The sequence below is a fragment of the Stigmatopora nigra genome, chromosome 23 (assembly GCF_051989575.1).
Source record: "Stigmatopora nigra isolate UIUO_SnigA chromosome 23, RoL_Snig_1.1, whole genome shotgun sequence".
Taxonomy (NCBI): Eukaryota; Metazoa; Chordata; class Actinopteri; order Syngnathiformes; family Syngnathidae; genus Stigmatopora; species Stigmatopora nigra.
In genome coordinates, this window is record NC_135530.1 from 7423099 (window position 1) to 7439187 (window position 16089).

A 16089-nucleotide genomic window follows, 5' to 3' on the forward strand; every position below is an offset into this window, starting at 1 on the left:
CTGAACGCTCACGACACACTTTGGCATTCACAACTAAGTAATGACAGAGGCAGAGACATTGCTGACGAAATAGGAAATGCAGATTTTGGAACTATTAACGAAGACAACCCAACATGACTACCAACAAACGGACAACCATCATCACCAGACATATCATTAGCAAGCCTATCCCTGATGTCCTACATCTCCTGGGAGGTCAAAACCAACCTTGGTTCCGACCACCTTCCCATCATAATCAAGATAGAAACTGACATCAGACCAACAACCAGCGACAATAGGATTTTCAGCAACTTTCGTAAAGCTAACTGGCAAGACTTTCAGACTGAAACAGAAAACAAATTCTCCAGACTTCCAGCCCCAACAGATGTCTACAGGGGTGAACAACATTTTTGGAAAATTCTAAATAAGACAGCCAACAAAACCATTCCAGCAGGAAGAATAAAAACGATATTACCCGAGGTACCAACAGAAGCAATAGACAAGATAAAAACAAGAGACGAATTAGGACAAACTGACCCTGACTCCCAACGTATAACAGAACTAAATAGAGAGATAGAATCAATTATAAACAAACATAGGAGAGAGAAATGGAAAGAAACAATTGAAGACAAAAAATCAGACACAACCAAACAATTTTTACTAATAAAACATTTAAATGGTGGCAAACAAGCAAGCAACAATGAAGCAATAAAATTTAAAGGCAAATACATGACAACTCCAAAGAAATTATCGGACAAATTCAACAAACAATATTCATCAGTAATACCCCACAAGACAACAAGAACAGCAAGACGAGTTACAAAAGACCTGAAGAAAAACAACAACAACAACATGGAACCAATTACTATAAGCCAGACAAAGGAAGCAATAAAGAAAGCCAAGGCTTCGAAAGCTTTAGGCCCAGACAAAATATCTACTCTTCACCTTAAACATTCAGGCGACAAAGGACTACAATATTTAACCGACATTTTTAACCTGTCCCTGAAAACAAGTTTGATTCCTGCAATCTGGAAGTCCTCAATCATTATTCCTCTTCTTAAACCTGGTATACCTGCAAATGAATCCTCATCATACCGTCCCGTCTCTCTTCTATGTCCCAGCATAAAGATCCTAAAACGAGTTATTCTACCAACCCTCACAGAACATCTTCCAGTCCCTGACATCCAGCATGGTTTCAGGTCAAACCACTCCACTGTCACAGCTCTGCACGAGTTCACAGAATCAGTGGCAGGCGGCTTTAATGAGAATAAACCGGCAAACCGTACCCTGCTAGTCCAAATCGACCTTAGCAAGGCATTTGATATGGTCTCTCATGAAAAGCTACTCAAAGACCTGAATTTGACCACCCTACCGAGCTGTATAAAGAGATGGCTCAACTGCTACCTGTCAGGAAGAGAATCAAGAGTAAATTTCAGGAATGCTACATCCAGCTCGCGCAATGTCAGGACAGGTGTGCCGCAAGGAGCGGTTACCTCACCAATACTATTCAACTTCTACCTCTCTAACCTTACTGCAATACCTGAAGATGTCTTTCTAATACAATATGCGGACGATATTTCAATCTTTGTTAAAGGTACGAACGTCAAATCTCTCTCTGCCAAAGCCAAAACTTCTTGGAGAAGCTGGCAGATTTTTTAGAAGAACGACAGCTGGTTGTGTCCCCGGAGAAATCCACAGTGACCTGGTTTACCCCAGCCACTGCTGAAGCTAACCTCCACCCCAAGATCACCATCAAAGGGGTACCAGTAAAACTGGAAAAAACGCCAAAACTAATTGGCGTCACATTTGATACTATGTTTTGCTTTGGCCCGCACATCAAGCAGACAGTTGCAAAGGCAAAGAAAAAGCTGAACCTACTTAAATCACTAGCAGGCTCCAGCTGGGGTTGTGAAAAAGAAACACTACTCCTAACATACAAATCTATCGTCCGCTCTGTCCTTGAACATGCGAGCCCAGTATGGTCGCCAATAATTAAAGACACACACTGGAACCGGCTTCAATCAACTCAAAACCAAGCACTCAGGATAGCATCTGGATGTCTCTCTATGTCAGCCATAGACCACCTGCATGCTGAGTGTGCGGTTATGCCTCTGAAGGAGCACTGTGAAATGACCGGAAAGCAGTACCTGGCTGCATGCCATCTTGAAGGCCATCCAGGTCGCAGACTTCTTCAAGCAAACCAGAAACCAAGAAAGATGAAAAAGACCATCATCCCACAGCATAGCAAGGAAATAGAAAAAGAATACGACAAGCCAAATCCTACCAAAGAAGACTACAAACAATGCGTCAAATCCATTCACACCAAAGAAGTTCAAAACATCCTGAACAAGGCAAAACCCAACAAAGTCCTCAATGCCCTACCACCTCTAATAAACCAAGAAGAAAAAACGCTGAGCAGGAAGGTGAGATCCGAGCTTGCCAGGCTCAGATCAGGCTACAGCAGGAAACTAAACAGCTACCTGTCCAGGATCGATCCAGGAATACAAGATGCCTGCCCAAAATGCAACTTTTCCCCCCACAATACTGAGCATCTTTTTTCGTGTCCAAATGACCCCACAAATCTAACTATCCAAGACCTCTGGACAAGACCAAAGTTGGTCGCAGAATTTTTAAAACTAGACGACTAAAAGAGAACATTTTTAACCCGTTTTTTATCACTCCGACATACAATACAATACAGAAAAAAAAGAAGCTTGGCCCCCAGAATTTAGTACCAGAGAGGCTAATCAATCAATAAATCAACCAAGCCATTTTCGATGTTAGGCAGCTCCAACTATACTATTATTTGTTGTATCAACTTGTCAAAACAGGGTTGCTTTTTCTAAAGAAACATATGCAGAATGGAGTTCAGTGTTTTAGTCCAGCCCACCATAACTTTTTCTGTTTCTCATGTGGCCCCCGAGAAAATATAATTGCCCACCCTTGCTCTATGGCAGACATGGGCAAACTACAGCCCGCGGGCCGTATACGGCCCGTTAGACAATTTAATCCGGCCCGTCGAGCTTGTCCAATAAATAAAATAATAATGCTTCATAAATCATTCATTACATCTTGTCCATGCAATACCGTGTTTCACCAATAAATGGGGCGCTGACATTTAGGCCTTTGTTGAGTCGCGCCTTTCTCTTTATTTATCCCTCTTTAATTTTCTCATTGTCATTTGAGCCCTTCTGTAAAAATGAGCGGACCAAAGAAAAGGAAAGTGGACAGTGAGTGTCGTGTATTTAATAAAGAGTGGACAACTAAATATTTCTTCACTGAAGTCCGATCAACAGCTGTATGTCTGATATGCCAAGAAACTATTGCTGTTTTCAAAGAGTACAATATCAGCCGTCACTTTGCCACGAAGCATGCAAACTACGCTAGCAAGCAATCAACACAACAACGAGCGGCTACTGCTCAGAGATTGGTGGCTAATTTGCAGAGTCAGCAGAATTTTTTTCACCGCCAAACTGCAATTCAAGAGGCAAGCATAAAGACAAGCTTTTTGCTGGCCTTCAAACTGGCAAAGGCTAGCAAGCCTTTCTCCGAAGGCGAGTTTTTGAAAGAATGCATGATAGAGACAGCTGGTGTTTTGTGTCCGGAGAGCAAAGGCAAGTTCGAAAAAATCAGCTTATCACGCAGGACAATAACTCGCCGTGTGGAACTCATTGATGAAGATATAGTGAGCGAGTTAAACAAAAAAGCGGCAACCTTTGAGTTATTTTCATTAGCGCTTGATGAAAGTACGGACATTAAAGACACTGCTCAGCTCCTCATTTTTATCCGCGGGATAAACAAAAGTTTTGAGATAACTGAGGAACTTTTGAGCATGGAGCCGCTGAAGGGGAAAACGCGAGGCGAGGACTTATATGAACATTTGTCTGCTGTCGTTGAGAGAATGAAACTACCATGGAATAAACTTGCCAATGTCACCACAGATGGATCGCCAAATTTAACTGGAAAAAACGTCGGACTGCTGAAAAGAATCCAGGATAAGGTGAAAGAACAAAACCCTGGGCAGGATCTTATCTTCCTTCATTGCATAATTCATCAGGAGTCTCTGTGTAAGTCTGTATTGCAGCTTAATCATGTCGTGGATCCAGTTGTAAAACTTGTTAATTTCATACGCGCACGAGGACTTAATCACCGTCAGTTCATTACGTTCTTGGAGGAAACTGATGCGGATCACCAGGACTTACTCTACCATTCCCGTGTCCGCTGGTTAAGTTTGGGCAAAGTGCTACAACGAGTATGGGAGCTCAAAGAGGAGATCATCTCCTTTTTGGAGTTAATTGGGAAATCCGAAGAGTTTCCCGAGCTGAGAGACGTGAACTGGTTGTGTGACTTTGCTTTTTCTGTTGACATTTTTTCGCACATGAATGAGCTGAACGTGAAACTACAGGGGAAAGATCAATTTGTACACAACATGTACACAAATGTGCGAGCCTTCAAATCGAAGCTGATTTTATTCTCCAGACAAATGTCAAACAAATCGTTCTCTCATTTTCCCACTCTAGCCACGCTAAAAGAGGCCACCCGAAACATAAAGAAATACTGCAAAACACTGGACGACCTGCACAGAGAATTCTGCCGTCGGTTCTCAGATTTTGAAAAAATTGAGAAGTCACTTCTGTTGGTCTCCTGTCCATTATCACAAGACCCTGAAACAGCGCCACTGGAGTTGCAATTGGAACTGATTGATCTTCAGTCCGATTCCACTTCAAAGGAGAAGTTTAACTCTTCTAAACTGGATGACTTTTACGCTTCACTTAATGAAGCCATGTTTCCAAACCTGCGGAGGATGGCACAGAAGATGCTGGTGTTGTTTGGCTCGACCTACGTTTGTGAGCAGACGTTCAGCATCATGAACATCAACAAAGCCCGTCACAGATCCAAGTTAACTGACCAACACCTCCGATCTATCCTGAGACTTTCCACAACAAAACTAACACCAAACTTTGATGCACTGGCAAAAAAGGGAGACCAACAACACTGTTCCCACTAAAAGTTCGAGTTTTTCTACTATGATAAAAAAATTGAAAGTTTGAAAGGGCGCATCTTTTAATTACGCACTGCAGCGGGACAGAAAGGATTGAGGTTAGTCGCCTATGTTGTTGGGTAGTAATGTTTTGAATGTTGAAAGTTATATTCATCAAGATTTCAATAAATTTTGATATTTGTTTTACTTGGTGCCTTCAATTGAATTGTATTAAAAACAGATGCAATCTCCAGGGCTGATAGATCACAGTTTTCTATTCTAATCTATTTGGCCTACTATTTCTCTTGTACATTTGGAAAATGCAGTCCTCAATGTTAGTGAAACGTGTTGAACATTTATTTGCATGTGCTTGCTGTACTATGAGGTTTGGATACTACAAGCAACGCTTTATTATATTTGGCCCAGCAGTCAATGTACTGCTGTGGCCCCTTGTTCAAATTTTATAACCCATAGTGGCCCGCAAGTCAAAAAGTTTGCCCATCCCTGCTCTATGGCAATGTTTCTTGCTTCCACCCCCTAACTTTTTTTCCCTCTATTCTCATGCACTCCCAGTTTTTCTCTCGGCGATACTTTATACAAACATCTAATTTACCTTTGTTTAAAAAAAAAAAAAATTCTCCTTCAGCTTTGGTCAAAATAAATCCCAATATAAGATATTTATTTCTCTCAGAATATGATTTTAATCTCCTGTTATTGCGGATAAAGTAGTATCGTGTGGATAGTCCTTAAGCCACTAACGCCAAACTAAACAACTTCATCTTTAGGTAGCGTCAAAATAAATTTGTTTATTCATTTTCGACCTTAGTCTTATCGTTTTCCTATTTTGTTCCCGCAGGATATTTTAGAGAGTAAGTAGCTAAAGACCTTACATCACTCAAACCAAATAACTTCATAATAACGAGGACTTGAATTTCCTAAAATGAGGCAGAAAGTATTTTGGGGTGGATGCGAATGTGTACTTACTATTGCACGCTAAGGGTTTCTGCAAGGAGTGCTTGAAGATCCTGGTGGAGAAGGGAACCTTCCCCATGCTGAGAGAGCAGGAGCCATTGAACAGCTACATCTGCCAGCCGGGTCAGTGCAAGGCACCGTCTCTGGCTCAATCAGAGTGCCAGGATCCAAAACTTCTTTGCCAACAGCAGCGCAATGAACGTTGGGAGTACCCTGCAAAAAACAAAAGAGGCTCACTACAAACCGTTTTTTTCCAAGAAACCGCAACAAACTGAGCATATTTACCTGCTCATATGTTCAAGTGAATACAGCAATAGTTTGAAAGTCCCGTCATGAAAGGTTTGGGGGTTGCCTGCCGTGCTAATGCTAATGCAGTGCAACGAAACCCAGGTTCCAGAAATTGCCGGATACATAAGGTGAATATGTAAATGTTTGAGCACCAATTAATACCTATACACTGTTCATTACTTCAACAAAGGACAAGCAAGCTCCAGCTACCTTTAAAAAAAGGGGGTCCTGCTAGCAGCTAGCTTATCATGTCATATCATATTTTCGTGTGCATTCAAGTTACCTTAACGATGCGCCCAATAACCCGCAGTGTCTTGTGTATGGTGTTATGAATGATCAGTTATAATAATTAATTTAGTTTGAGCAACATTAATGTAGATAACAGACTTGATTATTGGCACAAAGTAGCAGTAAATCACAATGTGAAGTGTGATGAGACCATGGGATGTTTTGATTTGCAAACATGGCATGAGATTATGGGACACTAACTATGATGACATTCAGAAATGACGTTGGTTATAACTTGACCAGTGTCGGGTAGCCAAATTTGTATCTTATGACGACTTTGATGAGCTTAGGTTGCAATTCAAGGGAGACAGTAGATCAACACCAGAAAGAGTCCAGGTTCCAGCTGTTAAGGCTGAGGAGGTTGAAGTCAATGTAAAACCCAAACCAAAACAATACCCTTCTAAAGTGAGAAGAGAACTATCTTATCTAAAAGACTTCTAAGGATGCAGAAGATGAAGAGACAAAGCAGATCCAAAGTAATATCAATTCCTGTTATAGAATGATGTGCAACATACCTGCGACTTTTACTTCAGCCTTAAACTCAGACAAATCTAAAGAGTGGCTCCATGCAGTGAATGAGGAGATACAATCCCTCAAAGAAAACAACAGATTTACTCTAACCTTCGAGTAAAAAAGCAGTGGGGGGGGGGGGGGGGGGGGTAGATGAGGAACAATTTAGGAGCAAGTGGTGGTTGGTGTTAAGGTACTCTTAATTGTAATTCTATTAAGAATGTGAACTATTCTTTTGTTGATTTCATTGTTATGTTCACCTGCGAGAGGGCGTTAAATATTTTTTGTTTGTTCAATAAAGCAGTTTCCCAACCTTTTTTGAGCTGTGGCACTTTTTGCATTGGATAAAATGTCATGGTACACCGCTAGCTGAAAATCTACCTTTATCTATTTATTTTATTATTTATATTTTTTATGATTTATTTTTTAAATATTTTCTTTATAATTCATTTTTATTTTATTTTCTTTATGATTCATTTTTTAAAATATATTTTCTGTAAGATTTATTTGTTAAATTATTTTCTTTGATTTTATTTTTTTTGGATTTTTTTTCAATGTTTTATTGTTCATTATTTATTATAAATATTATATTAACATTATATTATTATTATTAGATTAACATTATATTAACACTATATTAACATTATAAAGTCGTTCTCATTAAAAGTTTTATTATCAGGAAATAAACAATCCCACCCAAATTATTTCAGAAACTATTTTTTTCCTAAACCAATCGAATTTCAGCAAAGCAGACCCCAACAGCTTGCAGTTCGATTGATGTTAAAATAGTTAATGCAGCGGTTTAAAACATTATTAAAAAAATTGAATTTTTCTCCCAATATTACACACAAGTCATGTGCTCAGAGACTTTATGTCGGCAAAAGTTGATGCCGCTGAAACCAAACAACTTCCGGTTCAAAATCCATAACACCAGAAAAATGGCTTAAATTTCGTAATATTGCGACTTTTTTCCTCCCAATATTACTTCAACCTGACGTTAAGAAAAGAGCCGTTTTGTGCTCACACAGACTTAATTCTATAAAAGTTGAAGTCTGGAAAACCAAAGAGCTTCCGGTTTACTAGACATAAAAATAAGCACAAACAGGACATCAAACTCATAATATTACGATTTGAAGCTTGTCATAGTATAATCTATGATTACATATTTCAATTTTTGCGAAGCAATGCAATAAAGCCTCACCTCTTGGAGGACAGCCATCGATCGTCTGGGGCAGCTCATAGAGTTATAAGGAAAGAACTGAATGTCTTTCAGCGTGTCAATTGTTTTGTTTTTCTTCCCCATCTATTCACTCTGTGAAGAGGGAGAGAGTTTTTAAGCGGGATTCAGATCACAAGGCTATTTTTTTTTGAGCAAATGAAGAGAATTAACAATAGACTCATATAATGTCATGTCTATGATTGTTTGTCAATTATCTCACAAAATCCTCCAGTGCAAAAGAACACAAACAATGGCTAACATCAGAAGTTTTACCCACAACCGAAATGCATGACTAACATCATATAAATATAAAGTATGTTTATATTCTGTTTATATTATCACTCAAGTGTAGTGTTGCAAATTCCACATTTGTCTTGAAACACAATTTCCTCACTACTACACCCTCGCGGTCCAAATAGGTACTGAAACACAAACGCCATTATTCAAATTAACGCCAATATTGACCTACTGGAGAAAAAAGAACGAGAGTCAGGCTGTCTTATCGTTTTGAAATAAAAACAAAGAATTGAGAACTGACTTAGGATTCAATTTCTGTGTATTTTCCGTGTTAAAAAAATCCCTCCAGGACAGAAAAAGAGCGTGTGGCGTTATGAGTACGAAAATGTATTAACACCCATAGCACGGTCGTGAAAATGCAGGAAATGGACTTGAGTGATAAATTTACTCGACTTTTACCTGAGCCGTCTTGCATGTGCTAGCTTGCGTTAGCTTTCGTGCTATCGTAAGGTTCATGCTAACAGCTAGCATATCACAAAATACAGGGGTGGCCAATTTCAGTCCTCGAGAGCCCGTATCCGGATACTTTTCCTATCTTCCCCTATCAACATACCTGATAAGAATAATCTAGATCGGTATCTAGCTTCTGGACAGCTTGCTGATGAGTTGATCAATTTTTTCAGGTGTGGTAGAAGAGGAATATATGGAAAATATGGCGCCGTTTATTCCCGGAGCCTACCTGGTAATGAAAGAGCTGGGCTTCAAGGATGAGCCTAGGAGATGTGACAGCATTCCATCGGCGTGGGCATTGTCAAGCAAACCGGCGAGATCGAGCACACGACAACGGTGTGAGCACCATGGCCAAAAAACACGTGCGTGGCCGTTGTCAGCTTGCTCGCTTGACGTCACGGGGGCGGAGCTTCCGCCTTAAGGTGTTCAAGGTCGTCCCATAATTGTGGGAGAGTCCAAAAAATGATTATTAAGCAAAATTAGAATATGTACAAGTTGTGCTATTTTTACTTACAGGAAGGCAACTTTTGGCTGCTCTTAGTAATTAATGTCTTAGTACTTGAGTATTGATTTTATTAATTAATGAAGTAAATTGAGTATTAGAACAAGGCGGGGTCCTCGGTTCAAATCCAGGTCACGTCCACCCGTGTGGAGTTTGCATTTTCTCCCTGGGCTGCATGGGTTTCCTTCGGGTACTCCGGTTTCCTCCCACATGCATGGTAGGCTGATTGGACACTCTCCATTGCCCCTAGGTAAGAGTGTGGGTGTGCATGGTTGTCCGTCTCCTTGTGCCGTGCGATTCCCTTAAATGTGGGAATCTCGACTGCATAATTTCTGATAGTGGGGGACTGTGTTTGCCCCCCCCCCCCCCCATTCATCTGTTAAGAGACAATCTAGTAAATATTCATTCTAGGTTCCTACTTTCAAGTGGTTTACCACCAAGGCATTTAAGGCATTCTCTGCTGTTCTCAAATGAGGAGAGTGGGTTCAAATAGGCCAAGGAAATTAACAATTAAGATGCTTTTTGTGCCCATGTAATTACCGGCTTAAAAAACACACCGCTATTGAACTGGTTTTAGTTTTATTGATTTAATAAAAAGGACAATACACATTTATGAACACATACATCTTCATGTTAATGAACATATATTTGTAAATATGTAAGATTATACCCAAAGGCAAATTTCCATGTTTAGTCCCTTGTGCAGGTTGAAGATAAATTCAATTCGGCATAGAAATGATGACACACACACACACACACACACACACACACACACACACACACACACACACACACACACACACACACACACGCACACAATTTGATAATCTGACTCCCGTTTATAAATTATTTTCCAACTGTCTAACATGGGCGTTAATTTGAATATAAGTGGTCGGGTTTCACTTTAAAAGCAATGTTCATATAAGGAAATCTTTACGACTAGCTCGTCTGTTAATCAACTTAATTTAGGACTTATACCTGGCAGAGTCCTTCAGGCTAGAATTGAAATAAATCCTACCTTCCTAAACAGCCAGGGTTTAACAGGGACGGAAATATGGGGCGCAAAGTATGGAATGAGCAACACATACAAGAATTATACAAACAGAATGCATGATTAGTGTGCGTAATGTTGTGTCATAGGCTAGTGAAGATATATTTGACACCACCTACTTCAGTGAAGCTGGGCCCCACCACCACCCCCTATTGCGACCTATGAAAGTGATGCGTGACGTGTTTTTGTACAGGCACACAGGTGGATGTATCAGCGTGGGCACGGCACAGAAGAAGATTCCTGAGTCGCCCAGTTTCAGCTGCTTGATATATAGTTGAGTTTGCAGGGCACTGGTATTTGTGCTGGAGGTAAACCTGTCAGAAAACTTATCCCTTCTTGAGACCCAACCATAACCATTCTCAGAGATCGTCAAAACGAATTCGGCTGATGTATTTTCTTCCTGTTTGTACCAAAAGATGTACTTGCTTCCAAGAGTGGTATCGTAGCTACAGGTCAGCGTCACTGCCGCTCCCTCCATTGCCTGCACATACCCTGTCGGCTCGTTTACCCTTTGGTCGCCATTTCCTATAAGAGAGCAACTAAGGTGACAGACATAGATTACAATTAGAAATGACCTAAGATGATCTTACCAAGGCTCAAAGCAGCCATCAGCAGCACCCACAAGTGAGCAGGATTCATCTCTCTCCGCTCATAGTCTGCATGAATGTGAATGCTTACTTGCAGCTGGATGAGCGCGGTTTTCACTTCCTGTTGCAATGACACCAATAAGCACATTGTATGATTTCCTGCCTAGTTGAAGCAACGCCATTTGATTCTTCTATCTCACCTGAATTTCATCTATATACTGAGTGTTGCTTCTGCCATAGTGCATGTTAAGCAGTTTCAGGGCTGCCAACCACTCGGAAAATTCAGGAGTTTCTCCGGAAATGCAATGCAAACTCTTCCTAATTTACCAGTTAGGCCATGTATCTCTTCCTTGCAAGATGTCCTACACTTTTTTAATTGCTGCTTACAACGTGGTGTAATAAGCTTTACATTTATATAGTATCATGTTTCATAGACACTTTAGTATACAATATACAACTTGCCACATGAAAAACTATTTGATCTTTCAAGTTGTCTTCAGGGGGCTGTACAACACTGATGGTGAATGTAAAATCCTTTCCAAAAATATTCAATAACGACGGGTCAAGGAGAAACACGATGACATTTCATTAAAAAAATCATAAAACAGTTCATTTACAATCAGCTGTGTTAGTTTTTTTTCTTACAACAAGGAGAATAATGCAAAGGTGGAGGGCGTGGCCAACAAGAATGTATGTTTGTGCTGTGCTGTGGTCTTTCTAGGTTTCTTCAGCGGCTGGATCTGACAGTGGAAACAGTAAGATTCTATAACTTCCATGTTTCCGTATGTGCTGTTTATTCATGTAATCTTTCTTTCCTTCAGCTGCATGTCTAGTGTTGTTGATGAAATCAACTTTTGTTCCCAACATGAATTAATATGCTTGGTGAGGTCAATTGGAAAAAAAATGGAGGATTGTTTGAAAATGTCAATTCACTACATGATCAGATTTTTATTTCTTTTTTTTTTTGTGTGTCTGAGAACCGACAAACCTTTTTTTTCACTTCTTCCTTGGCTTGTTGAAGTTACTATCTAGGTTCTTGTTAAGGAAACAACTAGTGTGCGTCAGGAACCTGGAAATTAATTTTGGGAGAAAGAACCAGATTGACTGTAGAAGATCGTAAGTTAAAGCTACTCAAAATTTTTATAATTGACTGTGTAAACGTAAGGCAAACTGGAATTAATTGTAGGGAGTTCATTTTAATATTAAATGAGAAGGTCCAATCAGGCTTTTGTGTAAGGCTCTTCTAAGTGTGTCTAACTAGTATGTGACACCAATCAATAAGTTAATCATTGGGAATGGGGTGAGCATTAAAGTGAAGGTTTAGACATGAATTTGAAAATAAAAAGTAATCTTGTTTAAAAATCAAAGCACCAGTAAAATAGAGAATTTTCTTTGTACGGTCTTCTCTTTTTTTTCTTCCTTTTCTCAAAAGTTCCCGCAAAATTCAGACATCCTCATAGATTGTATACTGTATATACTGTACGTTTTTGGTAAAGATTTAGGCGGCTTTGTGGTATAGAGGATAACTCGCTTAACTTCGGTGGCATCAGGTGTGGCCTCGATTCCCGCTAGTGGTGGTAGACAGTGCAGAGAGTTGTTTGTCTCTCTGTGTGGCCTATACTGCTGGCTGGCAACCAGTCTAGGGTCTAGATGGGTTAGGCTCCAGCAACCCTTGAGTGAGTGAGCAAGTGAGTGTGTGAGCAAATGAACGAGTGAACGAATGAATGAATGAATGAATGAATGAATGAATGAATGAATGAATGAATGAATGAATGAATGAATGAATGAATGAATGAATGAATGAATGAATGAATGAATGAATGAATGAATGAATGAATGAATGAATGAATGAATGAATGAATGAATGAATGGACTAGTTTAAATAGGCCGCTGACCTAATCTGGGCCTATAAATAGTGGCATATAACTCCTCCCACACGCCTACCTCGGGGCCTGACACAAGAATATCTATTTTTCATTGAATTATAACAATGCTTTTGAGTTTTCCAATTCTTGTTGTACACAACCTCAGAATGCATTAATAAGAATACCTTCACATTGGAATAAAAGTACAGGGGTAGCCCTACTTATAATCATTTCCACATACAAACATTCAGGTTACGAAACACCTAAATGGGAAAAATTTGCCTCAAGATTACAAAAAAAATTCAAGTTACAAAATGCAATATGTCCTAAAAAGTTAGACATCTCCAACTCCAAACTCCTACTTAAAGCTTTTACACGTAAAATGTATCTCTACTTACAAAAAAGTTATGAAACCAATTCTGGAAGCAAAGGTACTACTGTACACCTTCTTCATAAATTACAAAGATAAACATCTGTACAGTATGAGACAATGCTGAAATGTTCCAGAGTGTCACTGTGTTGCCTCATAACCAAACGTGGTTTGGGTTGTTTTAGGGCGGGAGTTTGAGCCTGCTTTCTTCAAACTTGAGGCAGGCAACCAGACAGCTTGTCTCGCCAACGGCTTCAGCCGCCACAACGCAGCGGCCAAGACGGCCAAAGGACCCACGTTCAAGGAGACGAATGCCGTGCAAATATCGCAAGACTTCCTATACAACCAGGTGTCACTACTACCCGCTGCAGCTAATGACTTGTGTGAGGAAGGTGAGGAGATTTTACATTAGTAAAGTTAATCCCGTCACAACCTTCTAAGATTTGCTGTTTTACTATGGCAGGTGACAAGAGACAATGGTCGTGCCAGGATGTGTTGGTGTCATCAGGTTGGTATTGAACATGGAAGAGGCCGTATTTTGTGAAGAACTAAATGTGCGTGTCTTTGGCAGACAAGAAGGTGAACCTTTTCTCCATCACAGTTGTCGTCCTTCGTCTAGTCTTTGCCAAGTCACTTGCCATCAATTGCATCATGACGCTGTGCCTGCTGTCTGCCATAGCACAATAGTCATTACATTTTTTACAACTGTACTGTCATCTTGTGACATAAAATCAGAAAACTCAGGATAGTGTTCTTCATTTTTTGTTGTGTGTGCATGTGTGCTTTGTTTTTTTTTCATGTACAGCATGAGTGTCAAAGTGTTGGCCCGGGGGCCAAATCTGGTCCGCCGCATCATTTTGTGTGGCCCGGGAAAGTAAAGCAAGTGCCGACTTTCAGAATCAAATTAAAATGAAGAGCGTAGATGTATATTACATTTCCTGATTTTCCCCCTTTTAAATCAATAGTAATTTTTCAATCATTTTAGACTGTTTTTAGTTCAAAAATCCTTTTGTTAAATCTAAAACTAAATGTAAAGATAAAATAAACATTGTTTTAGATCTCTAAAAAACTGAATTTTCAGGGCTTTTAATCCATTTATAAAAAAAATCTAAATATTACATCTAAAATGGTCCGGCCCACATGAAATCAAGTTGATGTTAAAGCGGCCCACAAACTAACTAGAGTCTGACCCCCTTGTTGTACAGTAATACCTCGACATACGAGTGCCCTGACATTTGAGCAGTTTTGAGGTACGAGTAAAATTTCGAGCAAATATTTATCTTGAGATACAAGACAAATTTTGATATACGAGCATAAAGCCAGGTGTGGCTGCTCTGGAGAATAACATGGGCACTGTCTTTCCCGTCGCAACTCCCTCGTGTAATGTCTATACGAGCACTGGGCGGAGCGTTGCATTTTTTGTGTGTTTTTTCCCCCCCGTTAGTCAGTGCAGAATGGCGGAGCTTGCTCGCTACTACGAGAGGAGTACATACTTCTCATTGGCAAGTGGTCGTGCGTTATTCTATTGTGAGGAAAAAAGCAAACCACCCTAGACAGATTCCATTTTAGCTGCAGCTGAAAGTCAGGGTGGAGGCGGGGCAAATAGAGCCAACCCGGCAGAAGAAATGTTAGGGCTGCTTGATTGTATGCTTTTTTTACCCTCTGTTACGATCTCGTCGCGTAGTGCGACGCGATCGTGGAGAAGTTGAACCCAGATGCAGAGTCGCCGAAGTAAATGGAAAGGTGAGGCAGATCTGTAGCTCTTGTAGGTTGATTTAATAAACGGGGTAACATAACTTAAACAACTTGGCTTGACCACTCATTACAAACGAAAAGAACATGCGGCGTGGCGTCAAATGGAAACAACAATTACTACGAGGATTAACAGGAAACGAAACCAGAACTAACCCAGGCGATCCGACAGCGTCCACAGAAAATCATAATGCTTAAATACCAAAAATAATCTAATCACGTAATTAGTGACAGCTGATAGTTATCGTGACGTCATGCCAGGAAAGGCAATCCAACCACTCCTGACAGTACATCCCCTCTAAGGGACGGATTCTAGACGTCCCAAGGTCAATTACAATATGAGAAACGGGAACAAGCAGGGAGGGTGGGTGGGAGATCTACAAATGTCCGGTGGTCTTCCACACCAACCCAAGAACAGACGGAGAGGTCGCTCCGGCGGGCGTCCGCGCCAGCCAGAAACGAGACAAGTCAGTGGCAGGTCTGGCGGGCGTCCGCGCCGGCCAGAAACGAGACGAGGCTGAGGTCGATCCGGCGGGCGTCCGCGCCGGCCAGAAACGAGGCGAGGCAGTGGTCGATCCGGCGGGCGTCCGCGCCGGCCAGAAACGAGACGAGGCAGTGGTCGGTCCGGCGGGCGTCCGCGTCAGCCAGAAACGAGACGAGGCTGAGGTCGATCCGGCGGGCGTCCGCGCCGGCCAAAAACGAGACGAGGCAGTGGTCGGTCCGGCAGGCATCCCAGCTGGTCCCTTAAGTCTTTGCCAAACTGCCTGCTTTCAGGAAATATTAGAAGTTTAGTACGGTCGGGCACCTTACCCTGTTTGCTCGGGGGGTGGACAACCCTCTTCTCCCAGGAACCCGGATCATTGCTTCTCTGGACGTCGCCGGCCCCGTCCTCCAGGGGCACCGGCGAATTGCCACTCTCGACGTCGCCGGCTTCTTCATCCAGGGACTCCGGCGAATTACCACTCTTGACGTCGCCAG

General features: G+C 41.1%; 2 protein-coding genes across 2 annotated transcripts in view; both read left to right on the forward strand.

The window, feature by feature from the left end:
- The window catches only part of LOC144181119 (putative RNA-binding protein 46), a 44626-nt gene that overhangs the window by 14730 nt on the left and 13807 nt on the right, over positions 1-16089 (forward strand). The gene's annotated exons all lie outside the window — the stretch shown is intronic.
- On the forward strand, positions 3133-5391 carry LOC144181107 (general transcription factor II-I repeat domain-containing protein 2-like). Its single transcript, XM_077709408.1, has one exon. It carries the CDS (start codon positions 3179-3181, stop codon positions 4985-4987), a length of 1809 nt encoding a protein of 602 aa, XP_077565534.1. The 5' UTR covers positions 3133-3178; the 3' UTR covers positions 4988-5391.